Genomic DNA, 25307 nt, shown 5'->3' with positions numbered 1-25307 from the left:
GCAAATTATTCATTAACGCTGTAAGGTACATCAACAAATTTTATAGGACAAATGTATGTTATGTTTAACGAATATACTAAATTATATTGAAATTGAAGTATGCAGTCTTAAGATATTGCTTAATTAGTTGATTTCATCAATATGCAAATTTCTCTAATTAAACATTAACAGATCTTGCTCAAAACCTAATCAGGTCTAGCCATTACCCTAAAGATTATATATTCCAAATTTCATTACAATTGAGCCTGCCGATTTTTAGAAAATGATGACACACACACACACATTTTGTGACACCTATAGCACTACTCAGCTGTGCTAAAACAAATCATTCACAGAAACCATTTACGTCTACAGTGGCTACTCAGGACTAAAAACTTGGCATTTTACAAGATTTACTCCTGTACATCCTTCCAAGTTTGCCCCCCCCCCCCACCACACACACACACACACACACACACACACACACACATACATACACAACAATGAAGCTGAAATAGTCACTCATGGTATAATCACATTTATTTTTGGATTGCACATATACACAGAGATCCCATTTATGATGACACACATAGCAAAACATATACTATAGTTTGACTTATAGCAAAGATTGAGAAACTAGTAACATGAAGATGAGAACTTGTAGCATATATTGATGACTGGCATGATGTAGACACTCTCAGGATCTTGTACAACTATATACTGTCCATAATTGGGGGACATAATGATGCAAAGTACTTCTATAGTTCTTAGACTAGAATTCCTCTGTAATAGTTGGTGTCATACAGATGTATATAAACACACTGTCCTACTTGTATGATGTAATATAAAGGTAAATGTAACATCATCAATCATTTATGGAAACCGATCTTAACATAGATGGGGGGGGGGAGGGGGTCAACTGCAGGAATACCTCAATGTAACTCATTGTCTATTTTCTATCAAAATGAATAACATTCAATCATGTTCATCTCAGCTTACATGCAGTCATGACACAAAACAGTTCTAACTTTATGCAAATGTTAAGAACCAGCCATAACTTTATGCAAATGTTAAGAACCTGCTATAACTTTATGCAAATGTTAAGAACCAGCTATAACTTTATGCAAATGTTAAGGACCACTTCTAACTTTATGCAAATGTTAAGGACCACTTCTAACTTTATGCAAATGTTAAGAACCAGCTATAACTTTATGCAAATGTTAAGAACCTGCTATAACTTTATGCAAATGTTAAGAACCAGCTATAACTTTATGCAAATGTTAAGGACCACTTCTAACTTTATGCAAATGTTAAGGACCAGTTCTAACTTTATGCAAATGTTAAGGACCACTTCTAACTTTATGCAAATGTTAAGAACCAGCTACAACTTTAATGTATATATCACAAACTTGTTCTGACTTTATGCAAATATAATGAATCAAGCCAGATCTGCTGTTAGACAACACCCAGAATCCCTCACAGTGCTCAAGAAATGTTGTCAATATGAACTCTCATGGTTGTCAATGGATTGTAATTTGTAAAACATAAGATCTATTCTGACAGAGGTGTAAGTCATTCTATATGTAAATTAGACTCCATTGTCAAATCATTTGTTATCTTGCTGTCAGATATGTAAGTATACTCTATGACAGGTTTCTCCATCTAATCCTTTCAAATAATTCTACATCTCATATTCAGGTACAAACGTCTACATCTCATATTCAGGTACAAACGTCTACAATAATGTATATGCACACCAAATTAAATATTATGATTTCAGGTAAATTTGTGTAAAAAGTTTGACGAAAACATGAAAGACTGTTGGACGGACATAAGAAAAGTATCTTTTATCTTTTTAATTTACAGATATAATAAGTACATGTTTTTTTATTACTTTTAATCAAATACCTAAGTTTCAGTATCCTTCAAAATAATAGTTTGCAAATATATACAATGTAAACTTCAAATTCTCTGTTTCAAAGCTACCCCTGTCTGTTTCAAGGCACCCCAACTGTCTGACAGAAAAGATCGGGTAAGACATACATTATCGTAAGTTTCTTGGTACAAATCAATCTTTTCTTGCAATTCAACATGATCATATAATTCAATTCATCATCCACTTCTGTTGTCATGGTAATCAGTTTATAAGTATTCGTTTCCAAAGTCAAATGGGTCTGCTTTTTCTCGATGTCTTGGTTTAGCTGATGGGGGAGGCGTATCATCGAGGTCAAAACATTTTAGATTCTGATAGGCATTAGGTCCACCACGGTCTTTTGGACGGGGTTTCAGCTTCTCGTGTCGAAGTCTGTCAAAATGTAAAACAACACCATGAATATTGTGGTAAGTACTGAGTTGGTTTTTACACTGGTAAGTGAACCTTTTCTTGTCTAAGCACTGCTATTGGTTGAGATCACATCACATGACATAACTGTAATATGTAGAGTATTCAAAATGGCCGCCATCTAGTCATACTCAATATACAGGATTTATGACATTCAGTCTGGCCAGTAACCTCCTGAACTATAACATAGTTATTATACACCAATGTTGGTATCAAATTATAACAGTATAGCGCTGATATTTTAAAACAATATTGCTGAATAAATGAAAAGTACACATAATACTTTGAGACTATAAAAGACAACATTACCTCTTGCCTCTTCCACCAGTATAAGGCTTAGCTTTGAGTTCTTCCTGTATCATATCATCATCATATACAAATTGAGTTTTCATGCCAAGATAGTTGGTGATATTAACAGCATTCTCATTCTGTAAGGTTAAATTTGATATAAACATTAAGTCCAGGTTATAATGCATGTAGTATTACACCACATTTACATCATATCACATGGCAGTATATGACACAGTCAACAAAATATAGCTAAAACAACTCCTTGAGTTACAAATTGCTTGGTCAGAAGCAAAGCCAAAGCGAGCAGAATACTTTGACTGGGTTGCTGATGACATTAACTTTGCTGGGAAACACTGGGAAACTAGAATATTTTCCAAAGGAGGCTATGTAACTATGATGGCCCTCACTTCTGCCAAAAGGTAACTTCCGAACAGCACTCCTATTGGCCAAACTATAGAATCTTTTGTTTTTTGGATATCTCTGGCATATTTATGAATTTCAAAGCTTCAACATTCCTCATCAGTCAGCTTTCTTTCTTTAAGTTCAACCTCATAAATTCCTAATTTCATCTATATTTGGTTCAGTCCAATGATGTCTCTCCTATGGATTATTCCATTTCTTGTAAATAGGTATTAACAGTACACTGTTTTCCTTACCTTCCTCTCTTCCTCCTCCTCCTCTTCTTCCTCCTCTTCTTCTGATCCATCCTCTCCGTTTTCCAGTGAGTCAGCATGGATAACTTGAGCTGCTGTAGTTTTTCCATCCAGCACTGGATGGGAAGGTAGACTTTGTGGATCTACTAGTACGTCATATGGTACCATTGGGTGTAAGTATGTGGCTCTGTTGTAAATATCCCATGATTCCTGCTGACCAAATGTACCTGTAAAAGGTAGATTGGATATTAAAGTTTGACAACATGATGACTTATTTACTTTGTGTACATTAATTAAGGGATTGGTCAGTTTCTTTTGTTGAGGGAGGGTGTGAATATGTGTATCTGTGGGTTTTTGTTTTTTTTTGGGGGGGGGGGTCATTAATAGGTGGATTTTTCTTTGATATAACAAAATGATCCAAAAAGGCTTTCACTCCGTCTGTATAGAAACTAAAACAGGATGGTGTCTGAGTTCCATATTACTTACCTACATATTCACCCTCAATGGTCCAAAGTCTGACAGTACAGTCCAAGGATGATGTCAGAATCAAGCCATTCTCTTCAACCAAATCCATGCTGTAAAATAATTGACATGAAATTAATCTTTCACCCCTATTTCAAAGAATAATAGAATAGCCCTACCATACAATGAGTGGGGTGCTACTAAAGTATGCAGAAAAAAAACAGGACATGTTAGCCAATCATTCGGAATCAAGTCACATGATAATAGTGTTGATTTGGGTGACGATAAATAGTGAAATTGACTCAATCTACTCATTAGGAATATTTCAAAGTGATTGGTTATCATTCTTAGATTAACAAGACACGTCACATTATTTTCACCTATATGAAAATGACTGTATGAAAAGTGTCCACACATTACCCAAGAAAATTCTACAAATCAATTATGATTAGAATTGTGTGTTGCTATGGAAACTTACCTTGTAACACTCTGAATGTGTGCTCTCCATTCTATTATCACTGTAAAAGTAGAAAAATGGTCATTAAGTAAACTTGTGTACATGTTTGTAGAGTAATTAATTGTTAGCATATTATACTATGCACAAAAGTAGCCACCAAGCCCATGAAGTTACAGACTCTGCTAATTTGATGTAACCTGTATTGAGAACGATGGTTACTTCTCCCCATTATTTATTAAAAAGATTTTTACAACAAGTTTTCAGTTTGAATAAAGAATCCCATTCCTTTGAACAGAAAACTTTATTGCAGATTATATCACTAAAGAAATAACATTGTTTGATTAATTTAGAAATACTTGATATTTGTGTTTCATTATTCTATCAAGTACGATGATATGGGTTGCAAACATCAAATGGAATACATTCTGTATATGGATGAAATACAACAAAACTATGGGAGATGAATATATAAAAGAATTTATCTTGAAATACAGCAAGGCTTGTTTGTTTATTTTCTAACTGTTTCTTTACTCACATTCAGGTGGCTGTGTTTCTGGTCCATTCAGAGCATACCCATCAACATTCCAAGATCGAATATACCCTGTAATAAAGTAGAAATATGTATGTCATTTATCTGTAGTTAATATAAATTTTGATCCATGTTACAATAATTTTAAAATAAGATATTATTCATGTACTTGTGCAAACAAACAAACAAACTTGAACACAAATGATGATAGAAGTACAGAAAAGAACCAAATTTGAATAAACTTCATAATTGGCCAAAAAAAAACAGCATACCAACAAATATGAATGACATAATAATGTTAAAAAATGACCGACTTAAAAAAAACACATAAAAAAGGCAAATTTAGTGCTTGTGTGTATGATCATTTTTCTGTGATTTTAGAACATTTGTAATACATATCTTAGCACCATTGCTACTACTATAAAACCACTAAAGTGTATTGAATTACTACATACCTATTGCATCAGCAGTAAAGAGTAGTGTCCCATCGCTATTGATGACCATAGAGCTGATTGCTGCTTTGGAATCATGTGACTAAAATAAAAAAAAAACAGAAAATAATTACAGGGAAAATCTAACTCACATAATAAATGGTCACATGACAATGGTCAAGCTTGAGTAAATCCAATGTATATCTTAATTAGTAGCATTAAATCAAAACTCTGAAATTCCTTTCTGCTATTAGGTCAAAGGTCATGTACAGTCTCCATTGATGTCATATACACATGTATTTGGTTCATGACTGGAGCTTTGTCTTGCCTAACTGTATACAAATATCAGATAAGAAGGATATACTATTAATGATAGTTAAATCAAGTCTAAGGATAAATAAATATAACTTACCCCTGGGAAATATGCAAAGAGTCCCCCACCATGATATACATTCCAGAAATGAAGACAGGCTAGAAGGAAAAGAATACAGTCAATACCAGTTGTATTTTTAATGCATTTTTATATATATTAATAATAGAATGGATGACTTAAAAACTTGAAAATATGAATCAAAATTACGACAAATTTTGTTCCAGTCACAGCTACTAAGGCTTTATATAGAATTATTTCAATTTTCATATCAGTATTATCAAATCATAAATGAACATTACTAAACAAGTTGTTACATTAATTACAGCACTGTTCTAGAGCCATATCAGCCTCTCTGATTTCAAACAATAGAGGGCAGTATACAACCACCTGCTGAATGTGTAGATAGTCTTTGGTATTATTGAGCAAGACTTGATAGCGGCAACAACTTACCTCTTGGTCCACTGGCAATAAGTTGGGCACTGTGTTTATTTGTCACCCTGGAGTCAATGAACAGCAGTTTACATATGCTATTATCACCATCCACTGTGAAATAACACAACACAAAAGTGACTAAAGGAAAAGTCAGGTGAAAATTTATAAATGTTGCTGGATGAATAAGAAACACTAGCAATTTTGATTTCAACACATATTTCAAAATATAGAATAGTACATGTATTAACTTGTTACAACAGTTGAATTTGAAACAAATGTGCACAGTATGATGGAATTACTTTACAACTCTTACTAAGGACTAAGTTTGGTAAACTGAATGACTAGCAGTCTTGTAGTAAAACCTTAGATCTGCACATTAGGATTGCACAAAATAATGCTGAAAGGTGATGCGTATATCTGTCAAGACGCCCTCAGTGGCGACCTTTGGTCACTTTTGCAGTAAAATCAGGTTAACCCAAGGGCCTAGCAGCTATACTAACTGACAGCTATTGAATGTAAATTATCATACATTGGGACAAGTAAAACCAGATCTCTTTCTTGTCTACTTACAAGAACAAGCCTGGTAATTCTCTGGTTGAGCTCTTGATAAGAGATGACAGTATATATGTCCTGATACAAGGTTCCATACAATCACTTCACCATCATAACTGGAACTGGCAAGGAGATTTGGAGGGCAAGATGCCAGCGATAATATGTCTTCTTTGTGTCCATTTTTCTGAAATGTGAAAATGAAAGTATGTTATGTAATTTAAATGGTATACAAAATCATTGTTTGTGATATCTATAGGAGACTATGTATTCAGAGAAAGTTGCCTTCATAGTAATAATGTTACTGATAAATGAAAAATACTATGATTTGGTTATCGGAAAAACAAAAGATTGACTAGTTTGACCACTAGGAGTGCTATTCAAAGACAGTTTTTGGACAAGAAGTGAGGGCTGTGATAGATGAGTACATGTACTATGTTCTCACTGTGTTTCAGGATAAAAGTTGGTTACATTCTCAACTAATCAAAGCATTCTGCTAACTTTGTTTATTGATTTGATATTTATGAGGCAGAGTTTTGGTTTCATAAAACTACAGTACAACCTGATCCAAGAAACTCACCAGATCATCAGACCACTTTGGTAGTGGTTTATGTACATGATGAAAGTCGTCATTGGAATCAGTAAATATATTAATTCGTCGATCCCAGCCTACTGAGATGATGTAACGATTCTTATTCATCTCAACATAATTGATGCTGGTTACTTCTTCATCATCATCTTCTATTGACAGAAAGAAAGAACAAAAGACATAAAAATCATAAAAATATTAGAATTCATGAAGATGTGATAAGTATAACAGACAAAAACAAACCATGGAATATTGGAATTCATTTAGATATGAAATGTAAACTTACATATGCCACATAGCATTGGTGTATTTCACATCAAAATAGTGATTTGCTACATTTCACACCAAAATAGGGATGCAAAAAAAGATTTGTATTCTTACAAACTTTATTTTGATTTTGATTTGTAATCAAAGGAAAGATCCATAAATGTGATTTACTGTCAAGATTTTGGTTTTGAAGTAATAACAAAACCATGATGAAGTTTACAGATATATGTTTACCTTGTGATTTCTATGTCCATACTTCTTACCTTTTTCTAATGTTTTAAGGCAGTGACCGTTGTTATAATTCCACACTTTTAGTTTTCCATCTCTCCCACCAGTGATAAGTCGTCGTCCAGTGTTGTCAAACTGCATTGCTGTTATTGCATTATCACCGTGTGCTTGGGAGAATTCAAAGACTGGTTTGCCAGTTTCAAATTCCCATAATTTGACAGCCTGTATGGAGGAAATAGCAGATCCATGTCAATGCTACAGAATGAATCCCTCATGTATTGCAGACATTTTACAATGACAGGATTCCAAATTTAAGTTTTTATGGTTAGAAAGAAACATTGAGTTATAGTAACCTTTGACCTATACATCCAAATTTCTAGTGTTAATGAACTATTCTAGTTCATTCATTCATTCATTCATTTCTAATATATTGTTTTATTCAAATATATTCATTCGATCATCTTCTATCAATTCAAAAGGAAATCAAGTATCTATAATAATTTCTCATTAAATATATCGATTACTTGTATGTAAATGTGTGTATACTCGTGTATGTATGAGTATACTTGCATGTGTGTGAAGTAAGTTAACCAATTTTCATGACAATGCTGAAACAATTTATTCCACAAAGATTCTTGAAGACTCATGTCAGAGACCCTTGTAGTAACCTGAATAAATGGACCAGTCTACGTGACAGAAAAATAGGGAAGTCAGGTCCTTAACTGAGGGACAAGAAAAGTGTGTGTACTTACCGAACCATCAGAACACGTAACCACTTGTTTAAAGCTATCGTTATATCGGCAACAGTGGACTGGTTCTTTGTGGGTTATTACAATGTCTGCATGCTGTTGAGGTCTGTCAAGTGTCAACAAATAATATATACAATAAATAAATCTCCTGTGTACTGAAAAAATGGAAGTTTTCAAATGAATAGCACTTCTTGTTTTCACTGGACTTTATCATAACATAAATTGAATTATATTTAGGTAATGTGATGTCTTTCACCAATATTTTTCTTTGTTCAGCCAAGGAAAATATAAGAGATCTAAGGGGCCTTGTCACTACGTGTCAATAGAGAAAATATGAGTATTTCCTAGCTAAATGAAGAAAACTTTGGGGACTAGTAGAATTATACCTCTACAAGTATAATAGAAAATAGTCAGGGAAAATAATGGTAACATTTTGATCAATATATTGAGTACTGCAGACCCAGAGATGTAGGGTCAGGTTGTTGTGATGTGGAACGACAAGGGCATAAATCCCATATTATTTTTATGTGTTATTGAATGTGTTCAACTAGGCTTGCGTGAGGTATATTGAGGTTTATTTGCATATATATTGTCTGCATCAATAATCCATGCATGCAAACCTAATCAGACAATGTGTGAGAATCAAACTCAATCAATGTGTAAAGACAAATTAAATGTTTTGTTATTGATTTTGTTAAATCTATTCCGCTCCAAGATCTATGATCTATTATTAATTAAGTTAAAGTCAACTTTGATCATTTCCTGTTTTCTCACTCACTGTTATCAAAAATTTATAACCTTTAAATATTTAGACATCAACATTAATAATTACAAATTTTACAATTTTCTGCATACAAGCTTCTGCCGTATACAACAACATACATACATACACACACACACACACACACACACACACACACACACACACACACACACACACACACACACACACACACACACACATACATACATACATACATACATACATACATACATACATACTTGTTTGACAGTAATTCTGACTGGGATAGTACTTGTAAGTAAACTATAGTATGTATATTTACACCAATCATAATACTTATCAAACATAAGTATACTTTAAGTATAGTGTAATTTGGTAAGGGTACTAACATTTGAAGTACGGTATTATTTACAATTTATATATCCCATAATGTCTTTACTATTGTCCTCTGCATTCAGTGTTTTAGTTTGGAACAGTTAGGCCAAAAAAAAATAAAAATCTGGTTCTGGTCAGGGTAAACTTTCTAAAGTGGTGCGACGACGCGCGTTTTTTTTTTTTTTCCTAATTTTTTTTTTTTTGGCAAATTAGTAAATACACATTTTTGACACTTTACATGCTCTCGGAAGATGTCATACAACTCTGGAAGTTGGCACTGTTGTATGGCAAGTTTTATACGATGCGGATCAATCATCCATCAGGGCATCACTAGTCACATTTACAAATTTATCTTATCGCCCAGTGATTTGCAGTTATAATCCCGATTTGCAGTTATAATCCCATCCAAGATAATGAGTCTTGCCTTGCAACCACTGTATAATGTCATTGTGCAACTTGCAACGTTAAATAACGAGAAATAGGTCTGTCCAACGGACGTAGAGGAGGCAGTGTTTTCTTTCGAGCACCGTCCATCATCAGTCTGATACGCAGTCTGTATACGGTACGATGTTTGACACGTCTTTCCAACTCATCGCAGATGGAAAGACGTGTCGAACATCGTAGCGCATACATCCAGAGCTAACTGCTTACGCTACAGGAAAATCTTTGTATTCAGAAGGCAGAACGAAACGATCACCAGAACTAAGAACACCTCGAAAGTCAGCTGAATTGATATCAACATTTCGATTGCTCACGACGTACTCAAACTTCTGACATTTTCGAAACATGTGAGCGGTTTACCACCTAGCACAGTGAACACACTATTTCCCGTGATTCCCATCAACCACGCTCATCGTACATATTACGTACACATATCGTACGGGGGATTATGGGTATGCAACAGTACTAGAAGAAAAGGGTACCCGTTACCAAATAGAAGTGCGCCATCACACGAGTTAAATTTTTTTCCGCTAGCCTTGCATACAGTGTTGATCGACGGGGAATTGTAAATAAGGAACGGGAAAGCAAAAATTATCGGAAAAAAAAGGATCGACGCGGGGGTATTCAGGGCACGCGCGCGCTGACCAGAACCAGACATATTTTTTTTTTGGCCTTAGTAGGTATTACATTGACCAAAATTCTGATGTTCCTCATTTGTTTTACTCAGGATTCCAACCAAACATTATGATACTGTGTCTGAGAAACTAAATGGGTTTTACCACAATTCATTTCTCACTTGTCACCTTTCTGTTACTAAGGTTTTAAAACTTGACAACTTACTGATGGAAAGCCTTGCTAAAATGACTAGACTTTGAACTTGCAATTGGAGATAATGTTTTTGCAACTTTAAGCAAAGCTATTGAACTACCAACATTTCCAAATGACAGAGACATCGGATGACAGCGTGGTCCAACAATGACTTGTAGAATACTTTAGCTTATTAGCGGCATTACATATTAGTTCAACAACAATGAGTAAAACCCAAATCACATCACTACTTTCTGTCCAAAAACAATGAATCTTCCCTATCAAAAAATACCTGAATAAATTGGAGAGACTTACCTGACTCTCTGACTGAGTAAAGCCATTTGATCTGTAGCAATAGCAAGGCTACGTGTAACTCTGTTGTAATGACAACCTTGTATATCACCTCGTATCTTGTGAGATTTAGGTCGAAGTGTTAACATACAGGTCTGGTCTTTGATATCCCAAACCTAATAAAAAATGGATAATCTAAATAAGATTAACAATATCTATATTGGATTCTATTTATCCAATCATTATACTCCTGTACATGTACAGATAACCGTAAGACTATCAACTTGACTATCATTGTTACGTCTGTCTTTTATATCTGCTTCTACTTTGCATATTTCACTACAACAGGAAAGCAGCTGTTTCTTGAAAATTAGGGGCAAATCTGCCTACTGTAGTGTAGAAGCAGTGAATTCATTCTATCAGTTAATTAAGAAGCCAAGTTTCATTTGTGGTTGTGGTGCTACTGAAGATCTTCAAGTATTTCAGTCTCTGTAATCACTATACAGATTGTTACTCACAAAACAATTAGTTAACTAACACTAGATGTACCATCTTGGCTGGATTGTATATCTTTATCAAACAGACTATGTCACTAAAATTCAAGTTATCGACAATATTTGTAGTCTGCTAGAAAAAAGGACAGTGATGATGCTCAGATGTTACACACTACTCAATATATAAAGTATGCAAGTCATGATGATATAGATAGTTTACAAATGAAATTAAAATACACACAGGTGGTAGATGAAGCATTGTGTACAATCAACAGATATGATGAGATAGATACATATAACAGGTAAATGATATTTTAAATCCAGATAGTTGTCACCAAAGATGTTTACATCATGTTAACATTTGTAAGATTTCATGTACTCTGTGACCTTCAGATCTGATTAGAGAAACCCAATCAATCAATTGATCAGATTTAGACCCAAATCTACAAAGACAAATTTATAAAGCTACAGTTGACATACTCAGATGGAAATGCATTGTTTTGACATGATAGCTCATTGAAGTTTGACAAAAATAATAATAAAGACAACTGTACTGAATTAAGTATTGACAAAATAACAGAAATAAGTATTCCATTGGTGATATGAGAAAAATGATAACTCTAAGACTGGCACATGTACATGAAGCACACTCAAGAATAACATCAGCTGTTACAACAACTCAAATAACAAATAAATAATAAATAATTATAGTATTCACCTCACTTTGAAACATTTTGTATCTTTCAAAGAACCCATGATAGAGGTTTTAACAAAAGACCAGAAGTGGTGTTTCTCAATCCACTTACTATGCAACAAAATACTGACTGTCTACAACCATTGAATAAAAACTTTGCACCCAAACAAACGATACGGATCACAGGACATGCAAGCAGCACAGATAGACAATACAACTATATACATTATAGACACTATATATACCACTTACCCTGACTGTCTTGTCTGTTGATATACTGTATATCCTATTCTCATCTGCTGCTATACTCAAATAAAATATGGGTGCATTATGACCTCGGAGCATACCAGTGGGTTTACTGTGTAAGATAAAACAAGTACTTGGTAGATAAGGGTTCTTGTCAGACATGAATACATATATTACAATGTCCTTGACTACACATAACAAAACATGATTAGACATTTTATGACAGTTGTACACATCACATCGACAAGTTTTATAAGTCACCTTAGAGGGTAAACCCCAGCTCCATCATCAAGTCAGAATATCGGAGACATCATAGACATTATCCTACAGCAGTCATTCATGCTACTACACTAAGTATGTCTATCTTAGCTATGACAACGTCCGTGTCATGAATAATTCCAACACTTAATATCAGTGGAAAAGTACAGAAGCCTAAGACACTGATACTTACAATGGAACATTATAATGCTTGTATTGACTACTTATGGATTTTGTATTTGTTAACAATACCAGCTGATCAAAAGGAGATTAACGCATTGATTGGGATTTGTCAAGCATCCCATGATGCATTGCAACCATCTTACCTAACAGTTCATTAGGAAATTAACTTTCCCAAGAATAATAGACTCCGCTACTTGGCAATTCTGCAGGAAATTAACTTTTCCTGGAATAACAGACTCTTTCCTTTTGCATATGTTTTGAATTGAATTTTAATGAAAACATGAAAGTTTGACAGATTATGTAACTAAACATTCCTTGGAGATTTTAGCTTATACCCATTGATAAGAACTGAATGCATTTAATTACTGTAGCTTAGTTTTAGCAGCTTTGCATGATTTGAGGAAATGAAAGTTGACTAATGCTATCTTTGTAAATCAACAGGTGGTTGTTCATTTGGACTTTTAGTCTACCAACGCATAATAAACTCTGAGTTCTCTTTTAAATTTAGGTTTCTTAAAATTTAACCAGATTCTGTAGACTTCTCTAAGTTTTACTCACCACATGTCATCAAAATAGATGAAATAAAAGACACCAACTAAATTTTTGCAAGAAGGGGGAAATATTGATATTTAAGGTTATTTTTAATTTCTCCATTCTTAATCAACAAAATGGGTACATACTTAACAGTAACAATTTGCTTTGACAATTTAGTAAGCTGCTCATTTCCATGGCAACCTACACATGCTTTATATATATCACAAATAACAATACAGGGTCAAGGTTAAAATGGTCTTTAATGCTGGGTTCAAGGTTCAACTGGGCTCTAATGATGAGGTCAAGGTTCAACTGCCTATGTTAACAGCAGTTAAGGACTTAAATGGCTACAGATTGCACTGATAATTATTAAGTTGATACACTGACTATACCAATGATAAAGATAAAGGTTTGGTATGAAAGAATTGTGACAGTCTAAGAAAGTTACATTGTATACCACAAGCTACATTGTATTATTGCAGTGTTTAGTGTTTACATTCATTCCAGCGACATTGTTGCAATTTAACATTATATAAAGATTACAAAGTCTTGTTTTAGGTCCTACTCTATCTTTTCAATAGCTAAAAGGTAAATAATTACCAATGTCATGACAAGTACATTTCAACTTTGACAAAATTTGAAGAAAAAAAAAATATTTTTAAAGATTTTTGTTCATTTGATGTTGTTACTTTAAGTCCCTGGGTTTAGCACTAGTCTGATGATGTCATTATTGTAGTGTTAATCTGGTTATTTTGACGTCACACTGTTGTCAATTCAAAAGGTTGGCAGACATGACTTAGAGCTATAATCCATATGACAGATTCCCTGGGGTTATATTGTAATCAATGTAAACTAATGCCAACACATCATTTATTATTCAGACTCTCATTTATATACATTGAAGTTAATCAATATCCTCAACACTGAGGGCGCTATAACATTTGGTGGCTTCACATTAGCAATGTTTTTAACACCGAGGGTGCTTTAACAGTTGGTGACTTCACAGTGCTTCATTTTACAGCAATATAAAAAGTTTGAAGAAAAAAAAATTTTCTTTTAAAAAAATGAAATTTTTTAACAGTCCTTATAATAAGTATGATGGCATTGAAAATGAAAACATGAGAGAAAGAACTGAAATTGATCATTTTACGCCAGCATAATGCAGAAAGGATTTTGAAAGTTACACCATGCACCACATGGTTTTTAGCTCAAGTTGGTCAGTCATATTGTAATAACACTGATGAGTTTCTCATTGAGTTGCCTCTAACCATCAATATGAAATAATCAATGGTTTTAATACACAATTTAAGAATTAGATAACTGATGATCAACATTATCAACCTTGATAATGAATGATATAAATGCATGAAGTTTTGAAAGTACAAATATTCAGAAATACGAAGAAGTCACTTGTTACCTTGGTACGTATGGATTCCATATCCTCACAATTCTATCCATACCACCAGTAACTATGATATTCTTGTCTTTAGAGTAATCAAACGTCTTGACACCTTTGTACACTTTGAACACCGTTTGATCATACTCCATACGTTTCCTTGTCTGTATGTAGTTTTGTTGACCCATCTTAGGTCCTTTCCTGTCGTTACTTTGGTTGAATGATTCCTTGATTTCTTTCAGTTGTGAATCAACATTGGTGCTTCCCATCGTACTTCCTGAAAGATAAACACAATTTTCAGAATTGTGAATTATGAAAATTCTTATTTTTGTAATAACTACCGGTAATTATATTTACATTACTCATATTCATACTTGATGAAAACACAGACAATAGTGGGGTAGAACTTTATTTTCACAGTTTGAAGTCAATCCGTCAGGTACAATCATGTTCTAATTGCACACCTATAGTATGATACATTCCATCATTTCTGTCTGTTCTGATACATTGATTTGATATTTGCTAAAAGATTACAGAAAAACATTTTTGTACAACTAATTTTGGCAGGAATTAATTTTAAATGTTGCAACTATGTTAAATTTGTACAGTTTATGTGATCAATAATATAATATATACTAATTTGATATAAGCCAAAAAATTACCAAAAAAAGTTTGGATACAATATTTTTGACTGAGAATATCTTATTGAATGTAGACTGTATATTTTGTACTAACCTATGACCAAGGCAGTGTTTTCATGATTAGAACAGGAGATAATGGCCCTTAATTCTTCGTAGTATCTTAATTCAAGCACCCAGTCTTCATGAACCTTCCATCTGATAAACTTAGTGAGTCCGTTGACATTATGTGCCACTTTCTCTAAAGTCACGCTTGCTATCCCATCAGTCTTTGGCATCTTCTTCCATGTTCTGAAGATAAAACAAGTTTAACAAAGCGATTAAAATATCAACAAAATACACACACACACACACACACACACACACACACACACACACACACACACACACACACACACACACACACACACACACACTCATACACACACAAAAACAACCAGACAGACAGACAGACAGACAGACAGACAGACAGACAGACAGACAGACAGACAGACAGACAGACAGACAGACATGCAAGATGCATCTTTAATAGTCCATGTTCTGAACACAAAACAACAAGTTGACTGAGTGATTAGAATATAATGAAAACGGACAACAACACATCTGGGAATACACAGAACTGTTCTTTTTTCACTAAATTAATTGTTAGTTTATTGAACAGTTCATCAGAAATATTAAACACATATTTCTATTTATCTGTTTTTCCTGCTAGTTTATGAAGGAATTTAGAAGTTGACATTTTGAAAATCATAACAAATTGGCTTTAAAACTGACAACATATCAACTATACTCTATTATGACATCAATAGTTGGTAAGTATTTGAACTCACCTGAGGGTTTCTCCAGTAGCGTAGATAACTATGATATTAACACAGCCATCTACATCACCATACATGATAAGACACTCATCGTAGCCTGTTGGACTGGACATAAACAGAAATATACATGAGAACACTAATTGTGACCTGTTGGACTCTTCATTGATTAAAAGACACAACCCATAGTTAAGTTAACCCATCTCTTTTGCAATATGTACCTTTCGACAATTCGCCCTAGCAGTTGTTATGTTTACTAAATTAATAAATAAAACAAACATACAAACAAATGAACACATACATCCCCATAAACTATGCAGATACTGATGAAAAAAAAGCCATTGTAGCAATTAGCATTGTATATTTGATGATAACATACAAGACAGCTATGTATAGTTGGATAGTAGGACTTACCAGTAAGCTAACTTTAAAGGCACAGTTTCTAATCCACTCACTTGACAATAAGGTTCAAAGGTCGATGACTCATAAAATTGAATTTCTCTGTCACTGTAAACATAAAAAGAAATAGAATAGTAGTGATGAAGTTTGGTTCATTTGGGTTTTTTTATGTGATTTGTCATATAAACTTCCCCAATGGGTGAATGAAGTGTTTCTGATTCTGTGTCACCTAACATCTTCAAGTACATCATCCAACAAACTTTGTGAATTTAAACTGGTGTACCTCAGACCTGTTACCAATGTTTTAGACCTTTGTTATTAAAACAATGCAAAACCAAACACAACATGGCTGCCCTCAAAATAAGCCAGGAAAGTTTCCATGGCAACTTACCCTGTTCCTAGAATGATTTTATTGTACTGTTGCATCAACACCATGTCTGTGATCCATTTAGGTTTCTGTCTATTGGCATTCTGATCAGACTGAAAAGATAATAACATCACAGACAGGAAGACATTAGTCAGAGAACACATCATTTCTTTAAAGTCTCAATATCTATGGCAATCAGTCAAGTGACTCAGACACTTCATGCTATACTAAAAACATCTTTGTTTAAAGGAAAACTTCACTACAGGAAATATAGGCATTTTGTAAACAGAGTGTTCTGGAGAGTCATTTCATGATTTTGCATTATATATATTACACTGAGGAACACTGAGTTGAAACTTGTTCCTCAGTCATTGTTTACTGGAAGTTTTTTTCCAAACTACACACATAAGTATGTAAGCTGTTTAGCTTATTTTGAATTTTTTTATGGCTTTCTGGTATTCTGGTCTATGTACCACGAAATGAATTTATTGCAGAAAATTATGCAAACAGTTAGATTAAGATTTGTTCAATATACAGTAACCATGGCAACATACCTTCATGTTAACTAACTGATGTCATGACCAAGTGATTTTTATTATAAAACCCAGACTTACCATTAGTGTTTTTGTTCTTTTCAATTCTAACTGACTGTTCCAAAATGATATTGTGCCATCCTGAAAGTAAAAGAAAAAATGTAAATTTCATTAAATGACAAAACTTTAAATCAAAAAGGTATACATTGGACTATCCAATGAGATATGGTCAAACTATTTTGTTATCACATTTCAGTTTTTGTAAGTAGGCAAAAATAAAATGAGTTTTTACATGGGAGAGAGAGAAGAGACAGTGGACAGACAGACAGACAGTCAGACAGACAGACAGACAGAGACAGACAGACAGACAGACAGACAGACAGACAAGACAAGACAGACAGACAGACTGACAGATTCATCAAGAGACATTCTCACAAAAAATAGAAGGGACAAAATGACAGAAAGGGAGGCAAGGTAATAATACATGGGGATTGAAAGTATTATTACATTATTGTCACATTTCAGTATTTCTTTATCAACCTGTTTAATCTCTGATTGTACCTTAATTCGGAAAGTTATAGAAATATTTCATTAATCTTTACAGGAATCTTACTAAATACATACAATGAACTAACCTGACTAACAGCTACAAATATTCCATCTGCCATGTTATCAATTCGTAATATTGATTCTCTATGTGGTGTACTCTCTATTGCTGCTGGTGTATGGAATGATACTTCCTTCTGTCGTAGATATGCATCCTCCTTTTCAGCATATTCTAGCTGCATATATGTACAAAATTCATCCTGCAAACAAAACAAATATGTCACCAATATTGAAAATCAGTTTCAGTCAAATTATGAATATGTACTCAGAAAATGTTACAAACACAAACAAAGTGGTTTCTGACAAACACATTTTTTAGAAAAGAGTAGTTCATATTCAACAAGTTTGCCTGAAACATATTGGATTCTAAAACTGCTTATATTTGATAATATTTTGACCTCTATTTAAAAAGTTTCTGTGGTGACAATTTGTCACATTTTGCTCTAAGATAATCTCAAACTTCAAAAACGTAATATCATTAATGATGTTCATTTTATGGAGGGGGGGGGGGGGACATCTTGTGATATAATACAAGTACTTTACAGTTTATTCACTAATTTAAAAGTACTTTTTTTAATACTGGAAAACAACAAACCAACTCTCTACACCATTTGAAAGAAAATGAAATCCAAATAGCTGGCACACAAATTTATAGTCAGCTTATTGCTTAAAACAGTTTCCTTTCAATAAATAATGTATAAATGTAATGTGATGAATTGAATCTATTTTTACATCTCAATAGTATGTAGTAAGTGCAATTGCTCATAATACATTATGTTGTAAACCCTTTTAAGTATAAATAATGTATAACAGAAAATAGCTGTTACTTTGTAGTAACTACAACTAGGTTGGAACTATGATATGTAGTTTGCTTATTTTACTGGACAGGATGACACAGCTATTGCATTACGACAATGCAAAGTATATCTTCACATACAATTATTATGTATCAAAATGAAAACACTATTTCCTTTCTACCACAAAACTGTAGCTGCTCTAAAGAATTTAAATTGATGTAAAAATATACAGCTGTATAGGTACTTTTAGTTAAGTATCTGTTACATAGACGTTAGGAAAAAATACAGTTAAAATGAAACAGCTAGCATACCATAGTAATTACTCTGAACCTATCTGAAGTAACAATGTTAGTATATAACTTACCCATGCTATCCTTCCTTCTGACAGGGAATCTATTTTCATGAATAGTGCTGTAATTTGTTCATCACTCTAAAAACAAATAGAATTAGTGTTAACACACAAGGGCATGACAGTTTTACTTGAACTTGAGGAATCCAGACTGTCTACAAAATAAACTCACTTTGTGAGGATCCTAATTACTTTAGTAAGACATTCAAGCTATAGACTTAAACTGGTGTTTTAGTGTAATATGTATTTTAGGATGGACAAGACATATTGTCATGGTGTACATATCATTTAATAATACTACCGGTAATCTGATTTGTCAGTTTTTGTCTGATGTCATCAGGTCATAGGGTCATGATCTTTTGCAAAATTTGCTTTCCATTATGTCAAAGTATGATAGACTAATTTTGGTTTTATTTACTATCATTTTGTGGATTTGTATGTGTCATTGCTGTTTGTCACAACAAAACTCTACAGTCACAGTTTTTTGTATATATTGATTTCTGTATGTTAGGTCGGTGGCCACTGTACTCTGAATAAAGTACATTATTTTACATACACAGCATTGTATAAATGACTGAGATATAAAGTTGATATAAACTTACCCTCTTCAATCCTAATGAATTCCTAATAACTTCTTTAAATTCATCAAGTGTTAACGTTCCTGTACCACTTTTATCTGCAGCCTGTAAAAAAATAGCATTCTTACTATGCAACCCTTATTTATATTAATAGCATTGGTCTTCAAATAATTTCCATTTTCAAAAACCTTTTTTCTCATTGCAAATCTCACAAGTTAATTTTTTAAGTCATTGTTAAGCAATTTTTGAGCTGTTTTTTTTCCTTGTTATTATCCAAAGTTGAAATTTTTAATCACTGTTTTCCACTTTAGTCAGCTAAAAACATAATTTATTTCATGTGTCATGCCATATCATTAACCTTGGTTAGCTAAAAATATAACTTGGTAAGGAAACAGGATGAATTTTCCATCGCTTTATGAAATCATTTTAATATAACATAGACATTCCATGATCTTACTTACCTCAAAGGATTTCTTTAAACTATGAAGGTGTTCCAAATTAATTCTTTCTTCAATCTGTAAATCAACATTAAAAAGACAAATGTGAAATGAACAAGATTTCTTTCATTCTTGAATGGATTTCTTAAGATACAACTTGATGACATGAAATGACCAATGTATGTATATTATCAAAAACAAAAGAAGAAAACATACTTCTTTCATTTCATGTGATTTATAATTCTGCAAATAGTAAATACTTAACATTGATAATGCCATTTTATGATTGTTACAGTTACCATGGTTACCAGATACTCTTCAAGATATAGGGGGATTCTTTGGGGAAATAAGAATGGGTTGTATGAACTTGTATCTATCTCTCAGTCTGTACTGATTTACATATACAAACATTTACTGTGTATGCCTTGATCAACATCTTGCCGTGTCTCACATCCCGGATATGAATAGACTCAGTGGGAAAGTAAAGCTTATATATTGCCCATAGGCAAAGTAGTACTCTGTCAAATTTGCTATTTCATATTCATGTATTTCATAAATTTGATATTTCATATTTCATATTCTGGCAAGCTATAAAATTGAATGAAAATCCTTAGTACAGGAATCACTATGTATTTTCCATCATATGATTGTTCACTTGACAGTATGGAAAATATGAAAGCCCATAATGAATCAAGGTACCTTTGTATTGAAATATTATTTACTCTTCTCATGTCATGTATGTCAGACAGATTACATACAATCTAAATTAAATTCAGACCTAAACATATTGGGGCAGTTATATTATATTAATAAATGTCTTCACAATACACGTTGACTTTGAAATTATTCTTTCTAAATAATTAAAACATTGGAAATTTACTAAGAGTAAAGAATGCTGACAGCTACTCATTGGGTTATTTTACATCTTAAAACAGGACAGTTGGCTTGATTAACATTTTCACTGCTGATTTTGCATAATATTGTGTTATGTTAATTATCTGTTCAGTTCTCATCCATTGTCACTATTATGACTTTAAAACTTTGATTTGATTTGATTTGATTGATTTGATTTGATTTGATTTATTACTCTAGGTCAATGCATCCATAAATGGATTTTCATGCATTGAATATAAAAATACAAAACATACGTTAAAATACAAAGACACATAATTTAAAAATATGGGAGAGTAACAAAATTTACAGGGCAGAGTACAAAGATAAAATAAAAGTTATAAAAAGTAAAACACGAGAGATGCTAGAATTATGAAGTTAAAAACGGTTTAAGACATTAAAAACTAAGTGTTTACTAAGTAGTCGTATTTGCGGAAATACATGAGCGGTATTTGAATGAACGACTGTGTGCCTTTGGAATGTGGTATTTGGTCCGAGTATTGTATTGGTGTATTGTTGAGTTTTTGGGGACAAGATCAGATAAATAGAGTGGTACTTTTTTGCTTATACATTTACTGACAATATTTTTGAAGTGTTGATCGTGTCTTTCCTGAATAGTTGGCCAATTTAGAGAATTTCTGGCAAGTGTTACATGGTCTGATTTTTTAAGGCCACATTGAATTCGTACAGCAAAATTTATGATACCTTGAAGACTACTTTTCAAAGTGAGATTACAATTAGAAAAGACTGTGTCACAGTAGTCTAAAAGGGAGAAGACAGTAGCAGCTATTACATTCTTTCTGACTTTTTCCGGTATACAACGCCTAACACGTGCCAGTCTTGTTAGACGGAAACCACATGCCCTACGGAGATAAGACACATGGTTTGACCAACTGAGTTCAGGGTCCAGTTTCAAGCCTAAGCAGGTAGCAGACTTAATAGCTTTGATAGTAATATCTTGAAAGGACAGAGAATTAATGTGATTTGGTATTTTCTTTAGTTGTTGACGTGTACCGAAGAACATATACTGATATTTAGAGATATTTGGTTTCAAAGTATTTGCATGGAACCATGTAGTTAAACGATTAATTTCGTATTTTAAGTCATTGTGAAGTACATCAATATCGGCAATGGTACTGTTTTTCAGAATATTGATGTCATCTGCAAAACCATAAATTGGAGTGTTTGAGTGAAGTCAAGTAGGAAGGTCATTAATATATAGTGCAAATAATAAAGGTCCACAGACACTGCCTTGAGGTACTCCAGTTTTGACCTGAATACAATTTGAAGATATGTTGCCAACTTTTACACTTTGAGTTCTACCTGATAGGTAACTTCTGAACCACTGAACTGCAGATGGATGAAAGTTGTAACGTAAACTTTGAGTCATATACAACAAGAACAAATTACTTAGTAAAATAAGAATCTTAAGATTAAAGTATTTGTAATTTAGAAAAGTAATCAGTTTAGCCACAACTACAGTCAATACACAAACTATGGACAAATTTAATAGCACAGTTATTAGACTTGTACATTGCAGACATAGAAACAATACATACTGATGGGTTCCACTGTAACTCTGGAAACATTTGTGTTCCAGTGACTCTAGTTTAGATGCTACATGTAGTATCAAATCATCTCTTCACGCAAAGAGATCTCTTCAAGATCTCAAGATCTTGAGATTTGATGCATGGATAGCATTAGACTGGGGACTCTAACATGTCTTCATATCACTCCCATTCCAGGAGGTGTTGTTGGAGTCTCCTGAAGCACATATTTCTAGAGCTACATGTAAGTCTACTGTTATTGTTTTATGAGTAATATTGTATAGATTATATTGTTTTCTGACTCAGAGGATATAAAAAGTTTCAAAAGTTTGTACAAACTTATCAAAATAGTCCAACAACAACTATGATTTTCTGAATTTGATAGTACATGTATCGATATGCCACATGTAATACTGAAATATGATACTTTTTTCGGGTTCAATAACTTTAATCTCCAACTGATAAGAACACAGCTGTTTAAGACACTGGCAACAATAAAGCTATTTTTCAGGTCTTATTAATATATTCATTAGAAATCCAGTATGGTGTATGTTGATAAACACTGCATGCATATGGGTTTGTATATGGGTTTAAACTTGTTACTATCAAACTAGACTGTAAGTGTACAATTCGTCATGTTGTTCAGTCCTATCAGGCTTCTAAACCACTGTAAGATATGTCATGTTGTTCAGTCCTATCAGACTTCTAAACCACTGTAAGATGTGTCATGTTGTTCAGTCCTATCAGACTTCTAAACCACTGTAAGATATGTCGTGTTGTTCAGCCCTATCAGGCTTCTAAACCACTGTAAGATATGTCGTGTTGTTCAGTCCTATCAGACTTCTAAACCTCAAACTTCACTAGATGATTTTGATTGATAACTAACTGGTACAATTAGTCAATAGATGATCAGTAATCAGCTGTTATTGATATATGATTTATTAAAATCAACAAATAAAGCCACAAAAATATCATTTTGTTGAATTAAATAGAAGCAATTCTGTACACTTATCTATAGATTATTATACATTAAGTAACCATATGAACTAAGGAAATCTGTATCATTTCATTTCATTTCAATTTAACATTTAATATGTATATTTACCAATGCTACGGTACACCTAGGTATGGTATAACACACAGACGGTAACATATTTCAATTTGTTCTGTATGTTTTCAAAGTTGACAAACAAACAGTAAAAGCATTGTGAAGCCTAGTAACAGCTGTTGAATCCTAGTTTGTATATCTCAGTCACCCAGCATTCAAAAACAACGTGTCATTTTAAAAAAGAAACACGAATCATATAAAAATTACTATTGTCTAATAAAATAAACAAATTATGACTATTTATATCAGATAAAGATAAAGGTAATAAGGATTCTAAACAATATTAAAATTATTCATGAAACAAATTTGTTAAAAACTGTGTTGGTTGGATTTTGATGAATTTCCATGGAGACGGAAGTTCAGCCTGTACATGCATGTATACAACATTAACAGTGACAATAACCAGACATCGTACTGATTGGATGTAAACTTCACATTGAGTTCAAGATGAAAACTGTATTATGACAAGGTAAATTAACCTGATCTTCACTGCATACAAGCATGCAAGCATCCAGAAAACCAAATTCACCTATTTCCTACCTCTTTCAGAAATTTAGCAAACTCCTCTGCATCAACTTGTGGTATGTTAGTGTACCTCCTTCTCATTGTAAAAAAATTATGAAATGATCACAAAACTTAAAAAAAAAAAGAATACGAGAGGTTGACTAACACAGTTGGTCTGGCAGAATGAATTTAAGGCTGTCAAGTGCACTGAAAAAAAAATGTTTGAATTGGCAACGGCCGATTCCACTATATAAACATACCAATGTAGAAGCAGGTGGTGGCGGTAAAATCTCATTACTGGTTGTGTATGAATTCAGATAATTACAGTCTATAGGAAATCATGTCCAGATATTTTAAATTATAAATGACCATTTGTAGTCCCTTACAAAACTAATTGAATCCCCCCCCCTAGTAAGTATTGACATCTACATAGTTTTACATAATATTTACATGTACATAGCGTAAAGGTAACAGGTAAGTCCTGCTTAATCCAGACTTAGATATTTAAATTCTAATTTTTGCCATTTCATGTACAGGATTATGTACAAGTGTGTTGTACAGATTTCTAATGTAATGATGGTATTTCTATGACCTGAATACATACATGTAGACATAGATCTCATCAATTCTAATTCAAAACATGTCATTTTCACAGTATGTAACCATATAATGTATATAATGCATCTGTGTACATTTCATTTGCTTTGTTTGACAGATGTGGGTTTTTTTTACATCTATAAAATGACGAATTAGTCATTTCCCTATAACAAGCTTGGTTACAGGATCGATGCACCAAGCATCAAACCCTGGTACTTTTTGTGCTTTCTCTGAACAAGCTATTTAACAGGAGCACCTTGGCCCTCTTGTAATGTTTTATTCCTTTCAATGATGCCACTTTGTTACTAACAATATTTCATACATTTCCAAAATAGTCATTTATAAATTTC

General features: G+C 33.1%; 1 protein-coding gene across 3 annotated transcripts in view; it reads right to left on the bottom strand.

Moving 5' to 3' along the window:
- Positions 1-535: 535 nt before the first annotated feature.
- Positions 536-25307, bottom strand: part of LOC144438559 (cilia- and flagella-associated protein 337-like) — a 41814-nt gene continuing 17042 nt past the window's right edge. The window contains exons 2-26 of one of the 3 annotated variants that reach the window (XM_078127640.1): positions 20335-20388; positions 19898-19978; positions 19311-19376; positions 18179-18349; positions 17625-17684; positions 17035-17123; positions 16659-16751; positions 16260-16352; positions 15527-15720; positions 14813-15068; positions 12427-12532; positions 11011-11162; positions 8334-8436; positions 7617-7803; positions 7078-7238; positions 6519-6684; positions 5967-6059; positions 5556-5614; positions 5168-5246; positions 4719-4784; positions 4205-4244; positions 3751-3839; positions 3256-3491; positions 2630-2742; positions 536-2284 (exon numbers count right to left, since the gene is read on the bottom strand). In XM_078127640.1, coding sequence (XP_077983766.1) covers positions 2122-2284; positions 2630-2742; positions 3256-3491; positions 3751-3839; positions 4205-4244; positions 4719-4784; positions 5168-5246; positions 5556-5614; positions 5967-6059; positions 6519-6684; positions 7078-7238; positions 7617-7803; positions 8334-8436; positions 11011-11162; positions 12427-12532; positions 14813-15068; positions 15527-15720; positions 16260-16352; positions 16659-16751; positions 17035-17123; positions 17625-17684; positions 18179-18349; positions 19311-19376; positions 19898-19978; positions 20335-20388 — 2970 coding nt within the window. In that variant the 3' untranslated portion in view covers positions 536-2121. Of the gene's footprint in view, positions 2285-2629; positions 2749-3255; positions 3492-3750; positions 3840-4204; positions 4245-4718; positions 4785-5167; positions 5247-5555; positions 5615-5966; positions 6060-6518; positions 6685-7077; positions 7239-7616; positions 7804-8333; positions 8437-11010; positions 11163-12426; positions 12533-14812; positions 15069-15526; positions 15721-16259; positions 16353-16658; positions 16752-17034; positions 17124-17624; positions 17685-18178; positions 18350-19310; positions 19377-19897; positions 19979-20334; positions 20389-25307 lie in introns of those variants that run through there. The other 2 variants (XM_078127639.1, XM_078127641.1) reach the window with 2 other exon arrangements.

Source organism: Glandiceps talaboti, chromosome 8 (genome assembly GCF_964340395.1).
Source record: "Glandiceps talaboti chromosome 8, keGlaTala1.1, whole genome shotgun sequence".
Classification (NCBI taxonomy): domain Eukaryota; kingdom Metazoa; phylum Hemichordata; class Enteropneusta; family Spengelidae; genus Glandiceps; species Glandiceps talaboti.
Note: the sequence above shows the minus strand (reverse complement) of the source record. Positions and strands in the feature narration are given on the sequence as shown.